At 39.2% G+C, this 23,502-nt stretch overlaps 2 protein-coding genes across 4 annotated transcripts; both read right to left on the minus strand.

Moving 5' to 3' along the window:
• Positions 1-234: 234 nt before the first annotated feature.
• On the minus strand, positions 235-15,867 carry RRN3 (RRN3 homolog, RNA polymerase I transcription factor). 2 transcript variants are annotated; one of them, XM_068908371.1, is made up of 17 exons: positions 15,571-15,867; positions 14,984-15,040; positions 13,724-13,813; positions 13,505-13,634; positions 12,939-12,998; positions 11,786-11,849; positions 11,281-11,350; positions 9,435-9,533; positions 8,694-8,789; positions 8,087-8,222; positions 7,070-7,200; positions 5,758-5,888; positions 4,720-4,904; positions 4,054-4,162; positions 3,399-3,551; positions 2,389-2,476; positions 235-1,627 (listed from the first exon to the last, which is right to left on the minus strand). In XM_068908371.1, the coding sequence occupies exons 1-17, from the start codon at positions 15,661-15,663 to the stop codon at positions 1,469-1,471; spliced, it is 1,851 nt and encodes a 616-aa protein (XP_068764472.1). In that variant the 5' UTR covers positions 15,664-15,867; the 3' UTR covers positions 235-1,468. The 2 variants fall into 2 exon arrangements, with proteins under 2 accessions (XP_068764472.1, XP_068764473.1); XM_068908372.1 differs by lacking the exon at positions 3,399-3,551 and having other exon boundaries at positions 15,571-15,823.
• Positions 15,868-16,402: 535 nt separating this feature from the next.
• LOC138061067 (transmembrane protein 238-like) lies at positions 16,403-23,160 on the minus strand. 2 transcript variants are annotated; one of them, XM_068908374.1, is made up of 2 exons: positions 22,719-23,149; positions 16,403-16,522 (listed from the first exon to the last, which is right to left on the minus strand). In XM_068908374.1, the coding sequence occupies exons 1-2, from the start codon at positions 23,108-23,110 to the stop codon at positions 16,516-16,518; spliced, it is 399 nt and encodes a 132-aa protein (XP_068764475.1). In that variant the 5' UTR covers positions 23,111-23,149; the 3' UTR covers positions 16,403-16,515. The 2 variants fall into 2 exon arrangements, with proteins under 2 accessions (XP_068764475.1, XP_068764474.1); XM_068908373.1 differs by lacking the exon at positions 16,403-16,522 and adding an exon at positions 17,244-19,962 and having other exon boundaries at positions 22,719-23,160.
• Between the last annotated feature and the right edge of the window lie 342 nt (positions 23,161-23,502).

Raw genomic sequence — 23,502 nt, forward strand, 5'->3', positions numbered from 1 at the left:
TTTTTTTGCTTTTAATGAGACCTAGAAATTTGGAAAGTTTTATACAGCCTGGGTTTACAAGCGACTGGCTACACTGCTAAAGACAAAAGTGACAGCACAGAAAAATGCAGCTTCCAAAGGACGTTTTCGTTGCCGTTGATGTGAGAAGGGGTCTTTCATGCCAGGAGAGAATGCCCTTTTTTCCACTTGAATTCATTGTTTAGAGCTCAGGAATGGCAAAAGAGAGGACTAAAATTAAAAACTAAGTCCCAGTTTATTCAACGATGAACAGATTCACAGATTAACTTTGCAATATCATGCCCCCAAACTCACTTTCATAGTCGGTCAGAAAAAACATGCTAACTTTGAGAAGCTAGACTACACACAGAAAGATGCCTAGTATCATAAAAGAGAATTGGTTTCAAAGATGTAGGGTTCGCACCATATGCATCAGTCTGTATTGGCTCTGAATAAAAATACTGTCTTGAAAGCCTACAAATTCAGACTCTCACGAAGGGCAGATGAATGGAGTTGCACAGCTGTTAGTTTTACCCCAAATGCATGACATTTTCAACTGAATGTTATACAGATAACATTTATTTTTTCCACCGTTTATATTCTTTCCTCAAATCTAAGAGCCAGCAATCATGAAAAAAGATAACACACCTACACAAATCAACTCCTCACTGATACATGAACACCACAACGATACCAACGATATCATCACTTCCTTTCTACAAGGGAAGAGTTTTTTTCCTCTATTTTCAGCATTCACATATGAACTTTAAAGTCTGAACATAAATACGTCTCTGGGAGTGCTTTTTAGGCCTCTCAGAGAAAACTATCTACAGATCATACATTCAGCTACTCTGTCCTTTTCAACACCTCCAGCAACCAGCAGCTTGCAAGAGTGGAAGCCATGATAATGCTTATCACCTGAATACACTTTCCACTATCAAATGGCTTTACCAAACACTATTCTACAGATAGGAAAAGCTTAAGAGATGTGTGCAAAAAGAATCATCTTCAGACAGAATTCATGGCTTCCCTATCGCAGTCTCATACCACTCCTTGGAAACTAACTCAAAAACTTAGCCATCAGAGTACAGTTTAAATACTAACAATGGAATCCTGGTCCTGCAGAAGTAAACAGGAAGATAGACCAGAATTTCATCTCGATATACAAAACTCTGTAGAGAAATATTAGTAAACAAAAGCTTTTAAAGTCAAGAAAATAAAATATAAAAAAACCTTGAAGTCATAAAAACCATTTCAATGTGAAATTTGTAAAATACCACCCTATTTATTCACTAGTCTTTTCTAGCAACATATGATTTCATCATAACATATCTGTAGAAATCTGATTAAGAAACATTTTTTCTTAAATGCAGTTACTTAAACATTGGCCAGTTCGAAAGTTGAGTTAAAGTCTCTTTGCAGAGCAAAAAATTGCACACAATTTCAACCCTTTCACTTCTGTTTCTCCAGGTCAGTGTGGGTATTGCACATAACAGTCTAGAGGGGAGCCTGTGGGGCTCACTGGGCTCCGTGTATTTGACTCATAAGAATTTGGAGCAATTCCAACCATGCCATCATTCTGAGGAGTTTCTCCTTTCAAAAAGTCATCATCTTCATCTTCAGAAGTACCCTGCATAAATTTAAAAGGATCAGTAAGAGCAGAGAGATAACTCCAGTCCCTTAAGAGTTTTCTGCTTTGGTCTCGGTTAAGATGTTACACAAGTAATGAATGGTGAGACCCAGAAAGATATTTTTTAAACAAATTCTGAAGTTGTTCAGCGTTGCAGCAATAAAAATCCGCTAATCAAACAACTACTACAGAGATTATAAACTTCTCAAATAACAAAAGACATCTACAAAGCTACACCACCATTAAATATTTTTACGTGTTATCAGAGGAAGTCAAGAAAAAAACCCAGTTCTAAGGATTTCAACAAAAAGCTGACATAGGACTGACAGTCTACAAGAGAAAGTAAACAGAACGCATAGGAGCAGTAGAAGGAAACAATGCAAAACTTAAGCTGTGTTACAATTGTCATAACTCATTCAAATGGTAGGAGAATTAGATACACTGTCATTATGAAATACAGGTACTGCACAGTGGATTTCCCAGGTAGTATAATCAGGATTTTGTGAGGAAAAAAGCAAAATCAGTGTCTCGTTATACTTCATTTAGAGATTAACCCCTGACATTGGCACCTCAGCTCACCAGCCTACATAACAGCAGCTCAATAAAAAACAATATCCTTAAAGCTTCCTGACCAATTTCAACTACAGTTTCTCACAAAGATCAACTCTGCTCACACTCTTTAAAAAAAATTAATCCTGTGATAGAAGCAGCTGACAGAGATTTGACAAAAGTGGAACTAAATTTTGATCGAAAAAGATTACCCTTTTAATGGGTTTTTTCAGGTTCTCAAGATCTTCAGCACTCAATTCTTCCCAAAACTGATAAAAAGGTTCAATGGTCTTCTTTGATCTGAAGCAGGAATGAAAGCATAGTATGGATTAATGCATTCACTAAAAGTCACAAGTAATTACCATATACATTTTGTTTTAGTAATACAATATAAAATGCTTGGCAAACTTTCCAATTAATCCCTATAATGTGTTTGTGAAGAAATAACTCCATTTTGCTGACAGAAAGGCTGACAGGTAGAAATTAAAACTTTACTTGAAGAGTTCAGATACAATCAGATTTGCAAACAACAAAATCTAGATCTCCTAATTCCTAGTTGGGTATTTTACACTAGCTAGACTATGCATAATTTTATTCCAAATTTACAGAAGATAATTTGATACACCACTTCTTTTAAGTATTTCTGCTTCTTCTAAGGAAGGTCTCTGTTCTGTTGAGCCTTTTTTTTTTTTTTTTAAAGACATAACATAATGGGTTGTGGCTCTCTAACATTAAAGGAAAAAGTATTTAAAGCACCAAAGTGCTACCTAGACAATTTGAAAAGCTGCAAATAAACCACTATGCATTAAGAAAGCAAGTTACTTTAAATAAGCTGAAGTCTCCAATCATAAAGTACTACACTCAGGGTACAAGAAACTACCACCACCACAATCCCAACAAAATACGTACTAACATTATGACATTTTAAGGACTCTTTAAAACAAGGGAAGCCAAAAGAAAAGTCACAAAATATAACCAACATATTAATTGGACCTTAACAGGAAAGTCCTTAACCGAGTCCTGTTCTTTCTTCCATCTATATGTAACATAATGGGGTTAAATTTCAATTTAAGCCTCTGACAATCTCTGGCTAAAATATGCAATGTGAAAGGTACTAAACTCAGGGAAGAGAGTATACCATAGAAACACCGAAAGTTTCTTACAACTTTTAGTTCATTCTCTTCTACAAGGCAGAAATGAGTTGATTATTTCTAAACTTTACCTTTTGAGCATGTATGGATCAAAGGGGAAGAAACTGTCAAGTGGGTTAGTGCAAGTCTGCACAAAGTCACCCCCAGTGCCGCTCCTAACAACTGGTATAAACTGCCTATTGTTCCTCTCAATAATTGTGTAGCAGAACACCAGCTGGTATTTCCTTTTAAAAAAGTAATAAAAATTAAGAAAAGATAAGCATACCTAGAGCACAGAAAGCAAGGATTTCCGATGTTAGTAACATACAGTGTTATATTTAACAAACATCACTTCTATCTACTGCTTTGCAACTGTTATTAGGGGTTCACGGAACAGGAGAAGCGTATTTAAAGTCTATTCTCTTCTTCAGCCCTTCAGAAAACTTCACTCCAAGGAGCGTCAGCGCCATTACACATTACCAACTTTAGCACCACTATAAAGCAACGAAACAGTTTTCTAGTACTGCAATATTTTATTGAATCTGAACCAGAAATAAACTTATCCTGCCTCGAATATGAGCAATATCATAGGACTACTCTTGGGCTAATACTTCATACTATACCTAACAGTTATGAAACATTAAAAAAAAAAAAAAAAGGACAAATGAGTTTTGACTACTGTGCTATTATTATATGCACTCTCATATAATCTGTATTAAGTTGAAATTGAAATAAATGAATAGGTACCTGGTAATGGCAGCAAACAAGTTAACGACAGAGGGTATACAAATCTTCAGAGGGTTTAGCTGACACATAACAATGCGCTCAAAATTTAAACTCTGCAGATACGACAGACCTTCAAAATAAGAACAATTTACAAATACCCATTATATGTCATAGAAGCTTAACTTAATTTCTAAAAACTCTGTGCAAAACTACAGAAGCACATTCTATATGCTGTTCACAGCTTGTTCAGCAGAAAAACTATTCTAATTTATGGCAACATGTCACACAGTATGAGGGACCTTTCCACCACCACTGTTACCTAGGAATGTGGACACTACACTTACATGCCTGTGTTACAGGGACTGACAGAGGCACAGAACCATTATAGGCTCTCTGACAGGTCACTAATTGAAGCTCACGCTAGTTCAATCCAGCTGGAATTCAAACATGCTCAGGAAGTGTGGCTAGAAATTGAGGTCGAGGACTTATTTGCTTTGTTTTGAATAGCAAAAGCCAAAGTCACTTAGCTTGGTAGCCCAACATGTGTACAAGCCATCTTATTTCATTTAAAATACAACAACATAAAGTTGCCATCAGTTACTTGACTGAATTGACCATTACAAGACATATCAACCATTAAGCCTTCAAACAAATCTTTTAAACTCCCTTCAGTATGAAGGTACGCACCTTTCCTTAAGTTTCCTTCCAAAAGCTGCTTATGACGGAAAATAAGCGTATAGAAAACCGCCTGACACGTAGAATAAAAAGGCCCATGGAGAGCTACATCACAGTAAGCATTAGTCCCCGTATCCTGATTATCTATGTATTTGTGCAACCAGTTAACCAGAAGATCCAGGCATGCTTTTACTGTACTATAATGGAGAAAACAATGCGTAAGAATAGCATGTGAACTGTTATAGAACAGATGTTAGCAAGTGTTCAAAGATCTCAGGTTATAAAACCATCAGTAAGAAAATCACACTGTAAAAAAGTAGATTCTGTTACAAGCTTTCTTTTTTGTTTCAGCAGAAAATTATTTGATGCATCAGCTTTGAAAACCCCACACAGTGAAAGCACAAGATGCCACTAATGCATGTTTTATGTGTGACCCATACAGTAAATAACAACTACATATTAAATAAATATTAAATAAATATTTAAAATCCTGGGCTATGAGTAGCACAGAGGCAGATGCCTCCCACGTCCAACAAGTAATTCCAGCGTCTATTTAAGTTCAACATTCAAATCACTGAACCTTGAACAGATAAAAACACAGAAGGTACGTGTATAAAAGAACACTCATGTGTTGAGGTATTTGAATTCATCTGCATCAAAATACTTGAACACTTGACTTAGATGTCCAATCCACCTGCATTCGGCATTTCATGTAAGAATATCTGGGTCTGAACATCAGAAATACTGAGCATCCGTGACTCTGCCAGAAGCCAACATAACAAGAAATGTTGAGCACTGGTAAGTTAAGTGAAGCCTTAAATAACAAGTCCTGAATCCCGGGAGACATTAGCCTACATCCTATAAATACCAAAATTCCCCAGAAACTTCAGGAAAATTCTGAAACCATACTGCAGAAAGTACCAACGAGCCTACTGATACAGGCTTACTGGCAAAGCTATGCAAACAGAAGACCAACAGTGCACCTCTGTACAGAATCCTCGGCAAACGTTATAAATTGTTTAGCTCTGCCCATAGATCAAAACAACTTACACAACCGGAATAAATTTAGCTCTTGCCAAGAAGCTGCCAATGTAACTCCCAGCAGTCTGCCTGATCACTGAAGGATTGTTTGGATCATGCAGTTTTTTCCAAAGATGATCTAAAAATGCCTCAGACAACCCCTGGAAACAAGACACATGAAAATCATTACTTGTTATGTTGATGCCCCTATAAGTAATAGATTCCTAATACTCAGTACCAACAACTGCCATAACCAACCAACCCCAGAACCCCCAAAACCAACTATCACTGTAAAAAATAACTACTCCTACACACGATGGAAAGAGCACTTAAAAATCTGTACTCTTTTCTGTGTCTTTTTCTCTAGTTTAGTTGTAAAAAGTAAGTGGAACCTGAAGTCTAGGAAAGCCTGGAATAGACACAGGAGAGGTCTTTAAAATCAAGAGCATTAAGGAAAAGGTAAGCAGGAAGCTTGTAGCAGAAGAGGTAGAGGGTATCCAATAAAAATAGCAGGAAGCTGAACTCAGGGAAACAAAAAGTCATTCTTCACATAGTAAATGGTTATCTTGTCCAACTTTTTGCCACAGAAATTCTGGATACCAAAAATTCTTATCAGTACAAAAAGCAATGAGGTATTTTCCTTTTGAACGTGTCCATCATGGGCTGTTACCATAAAAGAACATCACTCTGGCTCAGGAAATTACTGGACCACAAATCGGTGGAGGCTGAGAGGGTATTCTGGCAAAGCATCGTAATACGCTTGCCTCACTTTGATATTCTTTCCAATAAATCCATTATTCACCACTGTCAAGAGACAGGGCGTTAGCTTAATCGAATCTTCAGATGTTCTTATACAAAAAGTATAGATGTTCTTGTTTAAATGCGGTATTAGAAACAGCAGTATTTTGCTTAAGAGAGAGGGGAAAGTGGAGAAGAATACAGTAAATATGATGTCCAAACTAAAGAGTTAACACAGTATCTATAAGACAGTTTTTGGATGCTGAAAGAATTTGATAGAGCACTGTGCTTCAGGTTGAAAAGTCCAAGTGATTCTTGTAAATAAGCTGTACTAACCAAGTTCCTTTAAGCTGGCCTAGATTCCAGTTATTTGTAGGTTATGCACTGCATGGAATGAGCAACTATATAATGCAAAACTTGTAGAAAGTAATAAGAGAAAACGGAAAGAAAGCAAAGGGACTAATGAGTATTGATGCACCATTTTCAGACAAATGGAAGGTAACGTTACAATGTCAGCTGAAAGCAACTATTTTGCGTACGAAAACCAAAGAGAAGCAATCAGAAATAACAAAAGACATTTCATTTTAAAAAAGGGTCTACTCACCAGTTTGAAGCTACAGATGTAAAACATGAAATACTGTACGTGACACGAAGCATGCGTTGGTAAAATGAGCTTGTCAAAAACAGAAACCAGATCCCGGTACAAATCTTTTGTCTTGTTGATATCAAGCTTGCCTACATAACAACAACAAAAAAACAACAGTTTGGATTTTCCTGCCCTCAGGCTGTGAAAATGACATTTATAAATATCTTTTATAAATATCTGATATCTAAAGAAACACTGTCATACTGACTTCTGGGCTTATCTGACATTTAAAACCTTCCCAGATTGCAGTTCTAAGGCTTTTCATGTTTGTTATGTTGGAAAATATCATTGTGCATGCACATGTACAAGACTGGCAGGCATGCAAACTTTGCAATAATGTGTTAACTTAGAGGACCCAGAAGGAGACACTATGCAATAAATTATCATAACCTGAATTATGTGAAGAAGATAAAGTGTTTTCTAAAAAGTACAGCACCTTAAAAAAAAGCCACTATTCCATCAAAAAAGGCAAAGTATTTTTCCTGTAACATAAAGCCTTTTTTGCATTTTCAACTGAGTGGAGTGGCTGGTGTTTTAATCTACTTCTAGCGCTTATGATGTAGAACGAAACCATAATTGTAATGCTCAAATCAAGTAACACAGTAGAAGTAAATGGTCAAATACTATGGTTAATCAGTAAGTATTTCCAATCTGCTAAAAAATTTTGCAGTGCAATGGAAAAACAAAACTCTATTTACCCTTGTAATGTTACAATTTGGATATAGTGTCATATTTATATGATCAAAATGCCTGCAACTGAAGAATAGACCTTAAAGTCATAAATGAACCTCTGCATCCTCCTCCAATAAACACTTGACAAAGGTAAGAATCTGGGCGACAGCTTGCTGATAGCAGAACTCGACCACTGAAGAGTCAGAGCTCCATCTTGCAGCAGCATAAGCAAGATCTCCGCTTGTGTTTTTCTTACTTGTTAGCAAAACAAAAAAAAATCAGTTATAGCTCAGGTGATATTACCATCTACATGGCAGACATCTTTAATATAAGAAAATAGAATGGTCATCAAAATGTCCAGGCGCTCTGCAAGTGGATGGGCCATTCTCTCACTACCAGAAGAGGCAACTTTGTTCCCTTTTGTTTCTTCATCTTCCTCCTGGTAGGTAAAATGGCAGTCACGCATCTTTTATACATACAATACCATAAAGACAGCAATCAGAGGAACAGCGAAACAAAATTTTGGTGTTCAGTGATATGCTATTGAAAGTTGAAACAAACAAACAAAACCAAAAAACACCACCACCTAACTATACAGCTTAGCATAGCAAGTTTCCGTAAGCTAAGCCAACTACCGTGAATTCGTTAATAAGGTTTACATACAGCTGCTTGTGTCTTTACATAAGGAAATTGCTCCACAGCGTGACTGCATGCTCGATATTACATAAATCGGCACCCGGAGAACAGATTAGCCATTTATCAGCTGCTCAGGTTTCAAGATCTGGGTTTTATACGTTCATAGTCCAGCAACAACAAAGTTATAATATATTCCTAGGCTATCCCATTTCATAGTTCAGAGTCGCCTCAAAAATAACAATTTTAACAAAGCTTTTAGCAGAAGATAGCCAACCATGTCAAAGAGTCCCTCCTCTGTAGATTTTTCCTCACTATCAGAATTATTAGCAGTTTCTTCAGCATCTTCAATGTCTTGCTGTGGAGTGCTAACCTACAGTTGCAAACAAGAAATTAAGTTTTGTAAGCCTATGGCAATAATATGAAACCTTGCTTTATTAATTACTCAAGAAATCATAATACCAATAACTTTTAGCTAGATGTTATCCATGAGTAAATATACATTAATAAGGGATTGATATGTATGTAACACACATGTGAACACACACTCTGACTGCCCAGAACTTTACTTCCAGAAGATAAGCTTTCCCCCTATACAAAACAGACTGATATATGCTGAGGTTCTCCAAAATAAAGAGCATTAATCATTTGCAATGCTTCTCCTTCTGTCTTTTTAAGAACACAAACCCCTTCATTTCAAGGCAACAGTAAAAATAGATCAACCATACAAAGAGAAGTACGTTCTCTGCAACTTAGCACTGATCACCACGAAAAGATTATTTTGATTCTGGCATGGAATTTCCATGCAGCGAGTAACATCACACATCATACTGTTACCCTCAGGTGTAGCAACGTGATAAGACTACCAACGAAGCGTAAACTTTGCACAGCTTATGATGATGAGGACTGCTGGAACATGACTTCTGTTGAGCTTAACACTGAAGAGTCTCTCTTTATTGTTTAAATTTGTGCATTTTAACACCAAGCTTCCTTAAAAGGTGATGCAGAATAGACTTACATCCAGCTTTAACAGCCTTTCAACAATAAGTTCCAGAATTTCAAGCCTCAGCGTTGGAAGGTACACCGTAATTCGCAGCAAGTTATGAACGTAACATTCCTATAACACAAAATTAAAAGAATATCTTGAAAGAATAACAGTACTGTTAACTGGGAGTCTCATTTCTGCCAAAGGTTTTTTAGAAAATAAGCTTCTTAATTGCTTAGCGGGAGTTCTAAAAATAGATGGAAACAGACCATATTCAATCTACAATAAGTTAATGTGTAATCCAAACACTAACTTTCAATTGTTAAGCCGTGTTACCATTAACTCTTGATCTACTATTTCCACGCTAGTTTTTCAAAATATCTTTGGACAGAATGAGCATAAACTTAGAAGGGTTAAATATTAATTTCCATAGGAGTTTATGTCTAAACTTTCTCTAGAAAAAAAATGAAAACCACATGCGCATTTCTTACTATGTCTAGACCCAGATCCAGTAGAACTACTTAAAATGGGACTGAATGCATCTCTATTTCAGGTTATTGTAACAATCAGATTCAAAAACAATTCTGAGTTCCACAGATAGGTCTTCCCAGAGTTCTTCGGCGCATAACTCAAAGAGGTTAACAAGCAAGTTACGTGAGTGCGCACGTTCCTATACACACATTGATACAAAGCAGAGCGCCGCAACTTGCATACAGCAAAACTGTCAAGCTTAAAGTAGCCATATTAGATAAAGGTAATTAGGTAAAGCGCCACATTTAAGTATGCCATAGTCTCTTCGTGAATGTGCATTATACCACAACCTTTAATTACATAAATACATATGATTTTTCCACAGGCCCTCTGCCACACTTAGAGTATAAGATGACTAGAACTAATTCATGAGACTCTTTAAATTGAAAATATTTAACAAGAATGCATGGATCATATTTTAATTATACTCCATTCAAACTTCACTCTCAAGACCATTATTAAATTCTTCACAACATGCTCCTCACTGAACTATTTTAAAAATTAAATCAAATTATTCTCTTAACACCTGGTAAGAGCTATTATCAGCCTCACAGGGATCTGATGCTTAAAGTTCTTTGCGTAAAACAAAAAAACCCAGCAAGAAATACAAACAATCTTGAGGTTTTCCACAACCTGGTAAGTTCAAAACACAGCTCCAATCGACCTAGATTGCTGCGGCAGGGCTCTGCCCTTCCGTAAAGCAGGTGCCCAGTTAACAAGTTGGGAAGCATAAAAACAAAGATCGCACAAGAGCAGTAACCTCTGAAAAGCTGCCAGCTTGCTTTTCACCACACAGGAGCAACACAGCAGAGATGTACCCTGCTGGCAGACTGATTTCAGCTGTAACATCCATTGCTTTCTGTCTGCTTATCAAATCCCCTGTTCATTGGCTACATACTTTCCAATTTTTAAAACAAGTGAGACAGGTATCCTACCATCGCCTTACTATACAACCCTGAGATTCATCGTCAAAGAGTTCCATCTTGTGCATTGATTAAGAAAGCAATCCTGTGGAAAAGATATGCAGTTATGTCATTAAAGACTATCATAATGCTTAGGCACAAGGAACTTAAGTATGCTTGGACAACCTTCATGCTAAACAGATGCCCACAGACATGTATACATGTATATATAATGTATATTTGGGCATCGGTGCCGTGAACTACAGGACAAAATGCATGCTCCCTTGCAGTTATTCTAAGGCATTCACACAGAGGAGATTCTTAAAACAATACAGCCAAAAATCTGTGCTCAATATTACCAAACCAGTTGCCATACTAGAGAATATTTTTATACATAAAAAAATAAAACAAAACAAAATCCAAAAAGATACATTTATTGTTCTTACCAGCGTTCTTTCCGATTTATTAATGAAAGGAAAGTTTTCCACAAGTATTGGCATAAGAAATTGTGGTGTTCTGCAATAAAAAAGAAGTTACAAGTGTTATCATGAGAGCAAGTATTGAAGCTCCAGCTCTGTAAAGAAAGACTGGAATAAGCTTATTTCATAATTTTTATTTTTAAGATAACTAATTATACAAAATCTGTTTCTGCAGTATAGCAGAACAGATGATGAGCAGCAAACTTTCGCTGTTGACTTAGGAGCCACTTCAAACAGGTTGCTATGAACATGATGTTCCGCCCACTTCCTATTTCCATTAAAATTAACATTAGTTAATACTAATTAAAATTAATTTTCAGCCACTGAGATCTATACAAACTTCAAAATGGTAAGATGCAACATTCCACAGTTACTGAATATTAGGAAAAAACAAAAAAAAATTAATTCATCAGTTCACAAGCTCTAAATCTGCAAGGAAAGGCCATACAAAACTACGAGATTATATACTTACGAAGGAACATATCTTGCTACAGTTTGCAGTGCTCTATGGCACGTATTAAAGTTTTCAGAAAGGTCTAGAAAAAGAAAAAGTATTCTTATCAAGTTGGATGCAGAGGACTAATTCAGGGACAAGCAAAAATAGTTCATATCAACTAAGCATTCTGAAGATTTCCAAGGAAATCACATTTGCCAAAACTGTTTTTTGAAGTTGGACTGCTTTACTACCAAAATTATTGTGAACAGTAATTCTGAACAAAATTCACAGTATCACAATCAGTAAACTCTGAATCTGCTGCCACCACCAAAACCAGGTACTGATGCTCTACTCCCTCACGCTAAATGTTAAATATAGAAATCCTAAATTTAGTCCACAATACAAAAATAGTTAGAAGATGTTACATCTGAGTCTGAAACTAGCCAAAATATATTGAAAGATTATGCCTCCTTTTCCCAGCAGTCAACAAACAACTAATCAGACTTCTATAATAGTACAGTAATGCAGTGGGGATTTCTTTCTTTCTTTCTTTTTTTTTTTTTTTGACAGCATGGAAGGGGACTTGGTTCATCCAAGCAGACCCACAGTGAATCCCAGAATTGTACTTCACTCATCACAAGGAAATTAAATTTATTCCAGCATGCAAGATTAAAAACATGAAATTTTTGAAAGGCTATCCTGTGGCCTATTCCATAAACACACTAATAATGCAGCATTTTTGTTACCTATTAGCAATCGGGTTTGAGCTCACTGCAGGCAAACAACAAAAGATCTAAGAATCTAAATAGAAATCAACCTGATCCCCACAACTAGCTACTTTTATTTAGGTAAACAAAATGAAACCAAAGAACTAATTTCCTTGTTTTCAGTTTTCAAACAATCTGAGGCTTGGGAACGCTCTCCTATGCATTTGTCTTATCCCTACAGATATTGTACCAATAGCAGTATGTAAAAGGAGAGAGAGGTCACCACACCATTGATTCAAGAAACTGAATTTCAAAAAATTCAATAAATCCTCTGACTCGGGAATTTAAGAACGTACTGCTTCTTTACAGAGGTTTTACCTCAGCTAAATTAATTCAGTAAAAAAAGAACCAACATGCACGCTACACTTGTTTACTAAAGGTAGTACAATAGTATACACAACCCATGCTTCCTTTATACTCACTTTCTTCATCATCATCAGAATCTGAAATGTCCACATCATCCTCTCTGATAGTTATCCGAGCTAGCAAAAAGTGAGATTATTATTGTAAAACCATACAAATCGTATAGGTAACAGTTCTGATGCCAAATCAAAGTACACTGGATGACAGACTTCATTGGAACTAAAGCATCAAAATTATCCCCATGACTTTCTATAATTGACTTTTTATTCAGCTTATTGCAATCAACTGTTTTATTCATAGAGCCAGAAGGTTCTCTAAAACATTGACATGATCTTCATCTCAGCATTTGTTTTTTCAATTATAACAACATAATACAGTTCACCCCTCTCCAAGACATTTTCAGAAATGGTATCTGACTGTATTAGCCATTAGAATGTGTGTTCTGAAATCTAAGGTACATAAAATGGACTGTGTTCCGATTCAGTCATTGAAGTGAAAAAAGGAATCAACAGAAAAAAAATGATAATTGGATTAATTCTAGCATGGATTAGTTTTCTAATAGAATTAATCTAGGAAAGAGACATTTTGATAAGCCAGTAAAGAAGAATTAAAAAAAGTAACTTACGGGGAATAAACTGCGATACAATCATGCGGAGGCATGGCCTAAGATGGACAGTTTGTGCTGACACTAGATTGCCAAGAAAACCTAAATATTCTTCAACTACATCTCGGCTTCTTCTCAACCACGGCAGCTTCTGAAAGCAAGTAAAGATGAAGATGTCAAACACAGAGATATTTTAAGTACTAAACTCTTAATCTTTGCATATAGCAAACAGATATTTACCAGCAAAATGTTGACCAGTTGTTCAAGATCTTTGGTCAAGTATGCAACAGAAGCTCGGAATTCATGTAGCCAATTAATGATCTGGGCATCCTTAAAATAAACAGAAAAAAACAAGTAACAATTTCAATAAATAATATGACCTATTACTAGAAAATAACCTTAAAATGACAAAACAAAGATTAAGACTGTAAATAGGAATTATTTTCACGTTAATGTGACAAGAATTTCTCAGACTAAGTTTGTCTCCCTACTAATAAAAGTTCTTCAACGCAAGAATAAATGCATAGCATCTTTCAAAGCAACAGCCTGCCTGAAATATTTAACTTAAAGTCTGGGCAAGGGATGCAAACCGGACTTAAACAGAATATATTTAAAAGAGATGGAGCTCAGAGAATGTTAATTCTCTTTTCTTTTCTTGTTGCTCTTAGTTTAAGCAGAAAGGCCATCCAAGTCTTGAAATAAGAGCGATAGTGGAACAGCAGCAGATCTACAGAGAAATATTACATTGATTTTGCCTGTAGTCTCCGAAAAGTCTGCTAAAAACAATTAATTTTACACAACATCCTCTTTAAAAAGAGGAGAAACTCAATTTGGCATTATACTTGCTGCAACATGCTTCTTATAGTTTAGTGGTTTAATAAAAAAAAGAAACAAAGATGGCAGACAGGATGGGTACTTATGGCTGTAATGAGCAGCTCTTAAAACAATACTTCTGGGTACAAACGCTAAATGTACATGCATCTCACTGCCTAATTAATTAAACATTTAATAAGAACTGAAGGAAGTAAACATTAATGTAACTTAGAGGCTGTAAAAGTCAGAAGGAAAGACAACAGACTGATCTACGAAAGTAATCCATACATAGAGCGACAGGCCCTTGGCACAAAGCAAAAAGTTTCCCACTCTAGAGCACAAAAATAGTAAATGTCGCTTTTGACATTTTTGTCGCTTGAATACCTATCAAGGTCATGCATATAAGATGCATGTCTCTGTGTAAACAGACAGTTGCTGGCTTTTTGTTTGGACTTTCAATTTTGATAGTTCCCACAAAGCAAAGAGCTGTTAAATGCTGCTAAATGTTTAAAGGAAAGTATTTAGGCAAGTGACAGGCACTTTTCTAAACTGATCTACTTGCAATAAGCCCATTAATAATAATAAAACAGTAACTGCTTTAAACACCAGAATCACTTGCCCGATGATTACACTCACATCTGTAACTAAGCTTTAGGTCATCAGACCCTTCACTACAAAAACGCTTACCTTTATGTCTGGATCTGACAGTTGATGCTTTAACAACTCAAAATCACTGGTTTCACCCTAGTAGGGGGAGAGAGAAAAAAAAAAAAAGAGCAAATGATGTTTATGGACTTGTGCCAGAAAATACAAACCTAAGCTTCATCAGCACATCTAAACAAGCTGACATTGTTTAGCAGCGACACAAATAACTGAGAAAGCTCAAGTAAAGCAGAAGTAACAGAACGCTCTCCCTGAAGGGCAGCTTTAGCTATCAGGTCGTTTCTGCTCCTCTCCCTATAGAGGCAGTTGCGATCACTTGGCGTCCTCTGGTATCAGTCAGACTTTGCAGCCATCAAAGGCGTCACTCAGACAGACTCGTCGGGGAATTTGTTTCACTTAGAGAACAACGCAGTCTGGCATATGCCCAAAGCACTCAGCTACCTTCTTTTTCCTACGCCACCAGACACCCTCTCGTGTAAGACAAACTAAGTCTTCATGTCCAAATTAAGTGCCGCAAACTAACAGGATGGCAACACACGCGACGGAAAGGCGGCGAAGAGCTGCGCAAGCACGTCCGCGATCCACGACGGGGAAAAGAGAGCGATAATCACCTTCTCGTACTTCAGCAGGATATCCGTCAGGGTGCCCCCGAACCGCACCGTCTTCCTCGGCGGGGAGCTGATGAACTCGTCCCCTCCCAGCATGGTCACAGGCCCGCGCCTGAGGAGAGGCGACGCCGCACGAGCGCCCGGCACCAACGGCCGCGTCCCAACGGCCCCCACCCCCCGGGTCGCGAAGGAGACGGGGCAGCACCTCCTCGTGCGTCGCCCCCGCCGCCGCCGCCCCTCGGCGCCGCCTCGCCTCGCGCCCCGCTAACGGCGGAGGCGGCGCCGGCCGCCGCGGCCCCCGCACGCCGCCAGCCGCTGCCGCCGCCCCATGCCGGCCCCGGGCGGAAAGGGCGCTCGCCTCCCCGGAAAGGGCGGCTGCTCCGCCCCTCGCACCATAGAGCGGCACGGCTGGAGGGGCCGCTGCTGCTCTGGCCTGGGCATCGCTGGTGCGGGCGGACTGAGGGGGCGGGGCGGCAGGGCCGGGGCGAGCGGACAGGGGAGATACCCGCCGGGCAAAACGCTGTCGCTACTGCCCCCGTTTTCTTAGGTTTTCCCTTCTATACCTGCGGGTAAGTAAACACCGTCGTAGACATTTAATACTCACAGCTGGAAGGTATTAAAGAGCAGTGCGAGTAAACACTCAAGCTCAGTGTTAGACTTGAGAATTGCCTAGGGAAAGAGAATTCCAAGGTCATGTCAATGTCACCGTCCGTCATTCAGAACTGCATCTCTGATTTGGGGCCAAGTGACTTTTTGTTTATGTGTATACCTGAAGACATGAAATACGAGATGACCTGCGAGCTGCTGCACTGAGAACTGGCCAGATCCGTCGCAAGTCCCCACATCCCAAAGCACATCGAGATCCCATGCTGGCGATACCAAGATTGCAACAGCCAGCTAGTAAATTCAGACTTTTCCAAGTTTATTTTTTTATCGTAAGCTGTGCTACTACGGCCTAGAACAAGGGAAAAAAAAAACTGTCAAATGATCCCTTTTACTCAAGATTAAAGATTGCTGAAAAATTCAGTTAAAAAAAAAAAATTTTGACCTTGGGAAGCAATTAAGCGTTTGTTAGAGCAAAGGGACAGGCAGAGAGTTTCGAGAAGCTTTCTGGGCTTTTTCATCCTCTTCCTGTAAGCTAGGGCTATATTAAAGCACCACACTGCTAGCACAGCATTTGAAGAATGATATAAAATAAACTATGGACTTTTCTATCTCTATGCTAACAACTGCTTTTCCTCTCAAAACAATATGTATATATAAAAATTGCTGTTGAGAAAATCATTAGCTGCTGCTATTTCAAAGGCCATGTTTTTGATAGACGCCAGCTGATACTATTAATGGTCGTAGCAGCACATATAATTCAAAAAGAATTATACGTGAAAGCCTCCAATAGCTTTCAGAGCAACCAGGATAAATATGAATAGGAAGCAGGCATTTTCCATCTAGTTCTTCAGTAACATTCAATTTGCTCAAAACTTTTTTTTTAATCCAGCTGAATGCTTCCTGCTCCAATACATGTAAAACAGCTACAGCAACATGAGATTATTTGACCTTTGTTCTCTTCTGCAGCTTATTGCTTTCGACACGAACTGCTACTGGAATAAATATCTCCCTCCCACCAAATGCCCGCCTCCCCCCCAAATACACCCATCAAACAAAAATCAAACAGAAGAGATTTTTGCAGAATTTACTAATAAATTAACTTTTACTAATTTGTCCCTTCATAAGATGTTTCTGTTTAAGGAAAGTAAACAGCATATATTGCATTAAAAGTCTCTTCAGATGTAGCCCACATACAAGATTCTAACAAACATTCACTCATTTATGGTTACAAGATCAGGGTTTGGCTTTTTTCCTTTAGTTATCATGTAAGGAAGTGGAATATAGGATGCCATTTTTCAGCTAAGCTTTAAGGCGTAAAGCAGGTATAAAAAAAACTCCTGTACAACCAAACTTCTGTAACCAGAGTTGGGTTCTTTCGGATTTTGGCTGTTTTTAAACATAGAGTAAGGACAGTCCTTTAAGTCTAGAAAGAATTCTCACAGTATATGCAAAATTCAGAGTTCACAGAAGTACAAGCAATCCTAACAATGAACAAGTAATTTTTTTCCTCCCATAAACAAGATACAAGTTCTTTGAATGGACTTCGTTCTGCATTGAGCTACAACTGATAAGGATCCTGGGAGGCTCAAATAGTGTTAAATACATGCTAATGTTTAACAGTTAATCATTGTTTGACTTGCTGGTTTCTATTTACTATTGCAGTCTTCCTTATTTAGGAAATAAAAAATAGACCACATTAAACAGGAACTATTTTACATTTTCAAAAAAAATAAAAGTATGATAGCTTACAATAGTTATCATTGCTCCCATGCAAGTATGTTGTATCTTATCGTTATTTAGACACATCCTACTAGTAACATTTAAGTGTTTTTCTATGATTAACTTGGGTCTTTCTTTTCTGAGGTGTCAACTCTTATATTTAACTGTTAAGACACGCACAGTAGACTACTCATAAATGCAAACATCGGAATCCCTCACAGTTGCTGAGTGGGGTTGCAACAACAGGCAATATTCTATCTACCATCCTACACAACTATCACTGGGTATCCAATGCTGGATTCGGGATTAATCACTACAGTAAGTAGGAGAACGGCTACCCACAAAAGTTTTGGGTTAAATTATCGCTGCTACTCATCATTCCACTTACTAAATATTACATCTCATAATTCAGTTCACAGATCAAAACTATGGGGGATCAGTACAAGCAGTTACCTCTGTTCAGAACAAGTAAATGAACGTGTTTCTTGTGAACAGCCCTGAAACAATGATCTATAGGTTTTTAGGGAAGGAGATTATTTAAACAGCACATTGTAACAACATATTGGTGTCACATTGCAGTTCCTCTAAAAGAAAAAGGAAACAACTTTAGATACCTTATAAAAGCTACAGTTATTAAGGAAGAAATTGAAATTTTACAGACCTTCAAGTCTAGCATCTATTTAAACTTGTTGAAAGATTGAAAGCATTTGGAAAACATTTTAAAATTGACTATGCATAGAAAGGTACAAGAGAAAGTTACAAATTATTTGGAACAGAAAGTCGGAAGACATTTCAAGAGTTCACAAGGAAGTAGAGCCACTGTTTTCCTACTAAATGTTTTCCTTAAATCCACCTCTATATTCAGTTAGGTGTGGCATAAAAACAGTTGTCTATTAGAAGTGGAAGACCTACCCATATTTGCTAATGGTAAGTTCAAACTCTTAGCGTTAGTTCAGAAACAGAGGAACTCATTAGGAAATTCTCCTACACAGAATTTTTAGGCACAATTATCACAGACTAATTGGGGCTGGAAGGGCCACCTGGAGATTGTCTGGTCCAACCCCCGCTCAAGCAGGGTCACCTAGAACAGGTTGCCCAGGACTACATCCAGTCGGGTTTGAATACCTCCAAGGATGGAGACTCCACCACCTCTCTGGGCAACCTGCTCCACTGTTCAGTCACTCAAAGTGTTTTCTTACGTTCAAGTGGAATTTCCTGTGTTTGATTTCTCGCGTCTTTAGCTGTAATATAAATCTTTTCCCACGTGCTAGTTCTAATTTCAGTTACGTTTGCATGTAGATTTGGTAAGATTTTTGTAAAGCAAAGCATTTGTTAATCTATAGATTTCTGAATGTTTCAGCACTAGAAAAATAATTCCTGTAACATCAATGGATTAAAAAGCCTCCTCTTAGAGCGATCATATTACATCATTTTCTGCTATGAAGAAAAAAAAAAACGGTATCTCAACAACACTATTTTTACTTGTTACTTACAAAATTTCAAATTCTAAGTTATTCCAAGATGACGAAATATATTAAGAGTCACAATAAATTGTGTATTTACACTATAAACAATTTATGCTACGTTTGTAACTTTGCTTCAATAGTTTTACATAGATATTTTTAAAGCACTTTACAAATAGAAGTATTGCACTGGCATCATAAAAGTTCACAGTGAATTTGAACTCCAGACCTTGGTAAGACAGTGCAAGAGCTTTTCATCCAAACATTCCTGGGTATATTAAAAAGTATTTCTATATTAAATGTTGCAGTGATTTTTCTATGAATCAGGTTTGTTTCCTTGTTAGTTCTCACTTCTTAAAAGATTTAGTTTATGTTTTGAAATGTTGCAAAATACAATAAAAACTATGCAGTCCAACACTGAAATAGGTACATCTGGCAGAGATACGTGACTGTGTGTCCGTTTTATACAGAGTCCATGACGGTCACAGAGATTATTCCATAATGAAAGAATCCTATTGCATTAAGTGGGTTATTCTCTTTCCACAATTTGCAACACTTCCCCCACTTTTAGAGGCAGTAACTTCAACAGTCGTGTCTTCAGCAGATCCTGAAGATAATATATTAAAAAAAAAAAAGTTACTTCCAAATAGTCTTAGAATAAATACTCATATAAAACTCTCAACTATTATTTGAAGTCAGCCTGAAAAGTACTTTTCCACAAGTTTAACAGCCAGCTGGGGTCAAATAAAAGACCCATCAAGTCAGTAGCTCGTCTCCAACAGTGATCAAGAGTGGACGTCTAAAGAAGGGCATAAGGACATGGCAAGCTAGTAGTATCTCCTCAGGATATTATCTTCGCTTCCACCTACTGTCCTGGGTCTTCCTGAGCTAAAGAGCTTCGCGTCTCTTCTGTTTTTTTCTCTTGGCTTTTTGAATTATCCCATATCAAGTCACATTATCCCATATCAAGTAATTCTTCGTATTAGTTGCATAGCATGTGAATATTATCTCTGTTGTTTTGACTCTTCCTTTGGTGCATGCTTTGTCTTGGAAGAGGTAGTAAAATGATCATTCTCTGCTCACCTTTTCCATGCCACTTATGATTAAGACCTCTGGCATATCTCCTACTCTTCAACTCTTGTTAGGCTCAAGAATCCTAATCTATTTGTTGTTCCTTTAATAGAATTCATTCCATATCTTGATAAATCTTCTCACCCTTCTTGTATCATAGTTATAGCATTTTTTTAAGATAGGAAAGCAGAACAGCATGCAGTATTCCATTAATAACTTTAAACATCAGTAATGACAAGAATCATCATATTATCTAAGTGACAAAAAAATAGAAATAATCTCTGTGAAGAACAAGCATTCTTAATAAGGCAAGAGTTCATGTTTCCAACATTTGCAGTTTGCTTATATGCGCTGTTGTAGTTCCTTAAAATTTAAAGATTTCCTCCACATAGCATCTGTCCAAACAAGTTTAGCCCAGCTCGTTGAGTCCATAAATTTATCCAGATGGGGAGAACATTTGGCCTATCAGTAAAGGATGTTCTAAATCAGGCACTTATTTAGGAGAAGATACCAAATACTTCCAATTAACTTATTTCCAAAGGTTCTTTCAGAACCCTGAATTAGCTTTGGAAATATAACCATTTGTTACTTTTTATTTTATCTTGAAGGTTTTTTTAAAAATATATATATATATGGTTCATGTTACATGTTGTAACAGGACTCTCATACACTGTTTTTGTTTGCTCTGAATTACAATTGCTAATGCAATTATAGCAAAGCCTCTTTATTGTAGCAGATGCTGTTTACTTGCGATAACTTATTACAGAGCAATTTCTGTAGGAAATAATAAACCACAAATGTTATTTATAAATGAAATCAGTAACGAGCAAGATTTGAAAGATTTAAAAAAAGGACAGTTTTCACTAGTAGTAGGAGTTTATTGCAGCAAAATACACACCTGTATTGAATATTTGTATTGAAAGTAGGACTATCTACAGATAGAACCTTATCTATTTGTTTTCTATAATTGCCATAACCTTAAGATGAAGGAAGTTAGGCATAGCCATTTACAAATGTCTTTCCTATCCTGAAAATATGGAACTTAATTTGACAATTCCAAACCCATTTCAGCAAAAAAGAGGTACGGGAGGAGAATGGCTCTTCATAAACGGCCAGCTTTATTATTAACGCTAACAGCAACTGGAAACTAAATGATAGTAACTAATCTTTTAAAGCTATTTTCCTGTTGCTCCTTTTCCTCCTCTAACAGATTTTCCATTAAGCAATAGTTACCTGTATAGTATCTCCTTACTGTTAGAATTTCCTCTCAAGAAAGTTCTGTGACTTTCACCAAAAAAAATCTATGACAATTTTCACAAGAACTTTCCTGTGAGCCACCAACCACTTCAAGACGTAGTTTCAAGGAACATCAGAAAAGGCTGACCTTGTACACAGTGACCCAGACCTGCAAGATGTTCAGTGTCCTGGACTATCAGACAGTTGGAGCGAAATAGGTTTTATAGTTCCTTCAGAACATTTCATATAGTGAATGGCAAGCATGTTTTTCTTTCCCTTGCCTTTTTCAAGGCATTCAGCATGCTCATCTCCCTAAATAAATACATTAATGAACACCCTAGGCATGTTCTTCAAAGACTTTTTGATCTTCAGCGATATTTTGAAGTTGGACTCGCGCTCTTGCTTTGCTCACGGGATAGCAGCACGCCTTTCTCAGCGGACTGATGCTCACGAAGAGAGCTAGTTTAACCCTCGCGAGCATTTACGGGTTGCAAACAACTAGCTCTAGCTGTTCCCAAGCAAAACCAAGTCACCGTTTCACTGTTTTTCTGCTCTCCAAGAAATAAGCGCTCCAGGTAGCCGGAGAGGCAGCTTTCTCCACCAGAGCTCGTGTCCTGAGCGGTTAAAGGTCACGTCGTTACCCCCCGCCGGCACCTAGCGGACGCCCGGACGGGTCTGGAAGGGCAGGACGCCCGTCCTCGCCGGCTCCCCCACGCCAGCTTCGCCCCACGCGCTCCACTCGCCCCGGCCTTTCCGGCTCACGCACTGCTAGGCCAGGTCCTCCGGGAAGATCCTGAACGGCCTAACCAAACTCAGGGCATTTCCCCTTGCTCGATTTCTAATGCTGCCAGACACGAAATTTTTGGGTTTTTTTTCTGTTTTTTTTTTTTTTTTAAGACGTGCCTACTGTGAGTGCATGGTTTAACGCACAGAGCTATCGTTAATGGCAGGTGAGAGAGAGGTTTTTCTGCCAGGTTTTAGGCAAAACCCACGGGTTTTCCCCGTGGCCCCGCTACCGACCCCTCCCCGTCCCGTCCCGTCCCGTCCCCCCGTCACCTGGCGGCGGCGGCCCCGGCCCCGGCTCCAGCCGGCTGCAGCTCCACGGCGGCGACGGCGGCGGCGGCGGCCCGGGAGCGCGGCCCCGCGAAGGCGGAGGAGAGCCGCAGGCTGAGCCCCTGCACCAGCCCGCGCAGCAGGCTGCCCTTGGGCGGCGCCAGCCCCACGTCGTCGCGCAGCTCCTCCGGCGGCACCTCCAGGTTGCCCGCGTACCAGAACACCCACCAGACGAGGCTCAGGAAGATGCCGATGCCGCCCCCGTAGATGAGCAGGTCGGAGAAGAAGACGTCGGCGAACACCCCCGCCAGCAGCACCGCCAGGCCCAGCGCGTCGAAGGCCAGCGCCAGCCAGAAGGCGGCCACGCAGCGGCCCAGCCCGCCGGGGGCCGCCATCGCCGCGGGCGGGCAGCAGCCGCGGCGCCGCCGGCCGCACCTGAGGGGAGGGGGGCGGCGGCGGCGGACGCGCGCGCAGCGCCGCACCTGAGCGGCCCCGCCCCGCCGGGGCCCCGCCCGCGGCGCAGGTGCCTGGCGGGGCCGTTCCCGCCCTCTCCCGCCGCTGAGGTGAAGGGCGGGCGCCACCTTCGGGCTTGCCTTGCCTTGCCCTGCCCTGCCCGCCCCGCGGCCGCCCCCTTCCTCGAGGCCGCTCGGGGCCTCGCGCCTTCGGCGAGGCGTCGCCGACCGGCCCCGGCCCCGCTGCTGCCGCGTCAGGGCCGCTGGCGCAGATGGCGGCGACTCCCCCCGCACCACAGGGGCGGGCGGCAGCGCGGCGGGGCCCTTTTGGCGTG

This window comes from Struthio camelus, chromosome 15, assembly GCF_040807025.1.
Source record: "Struthio camelus isolate bStrCam1 chromosome 15, bStrCam1.hap1, whole genome shotgun sequence".
Lineage (NCBI taxonomy): Eukaryota > Metazoa > Chordata > Aves > Struthioniformes > Struthionidae > Struthio > Struthio camelus.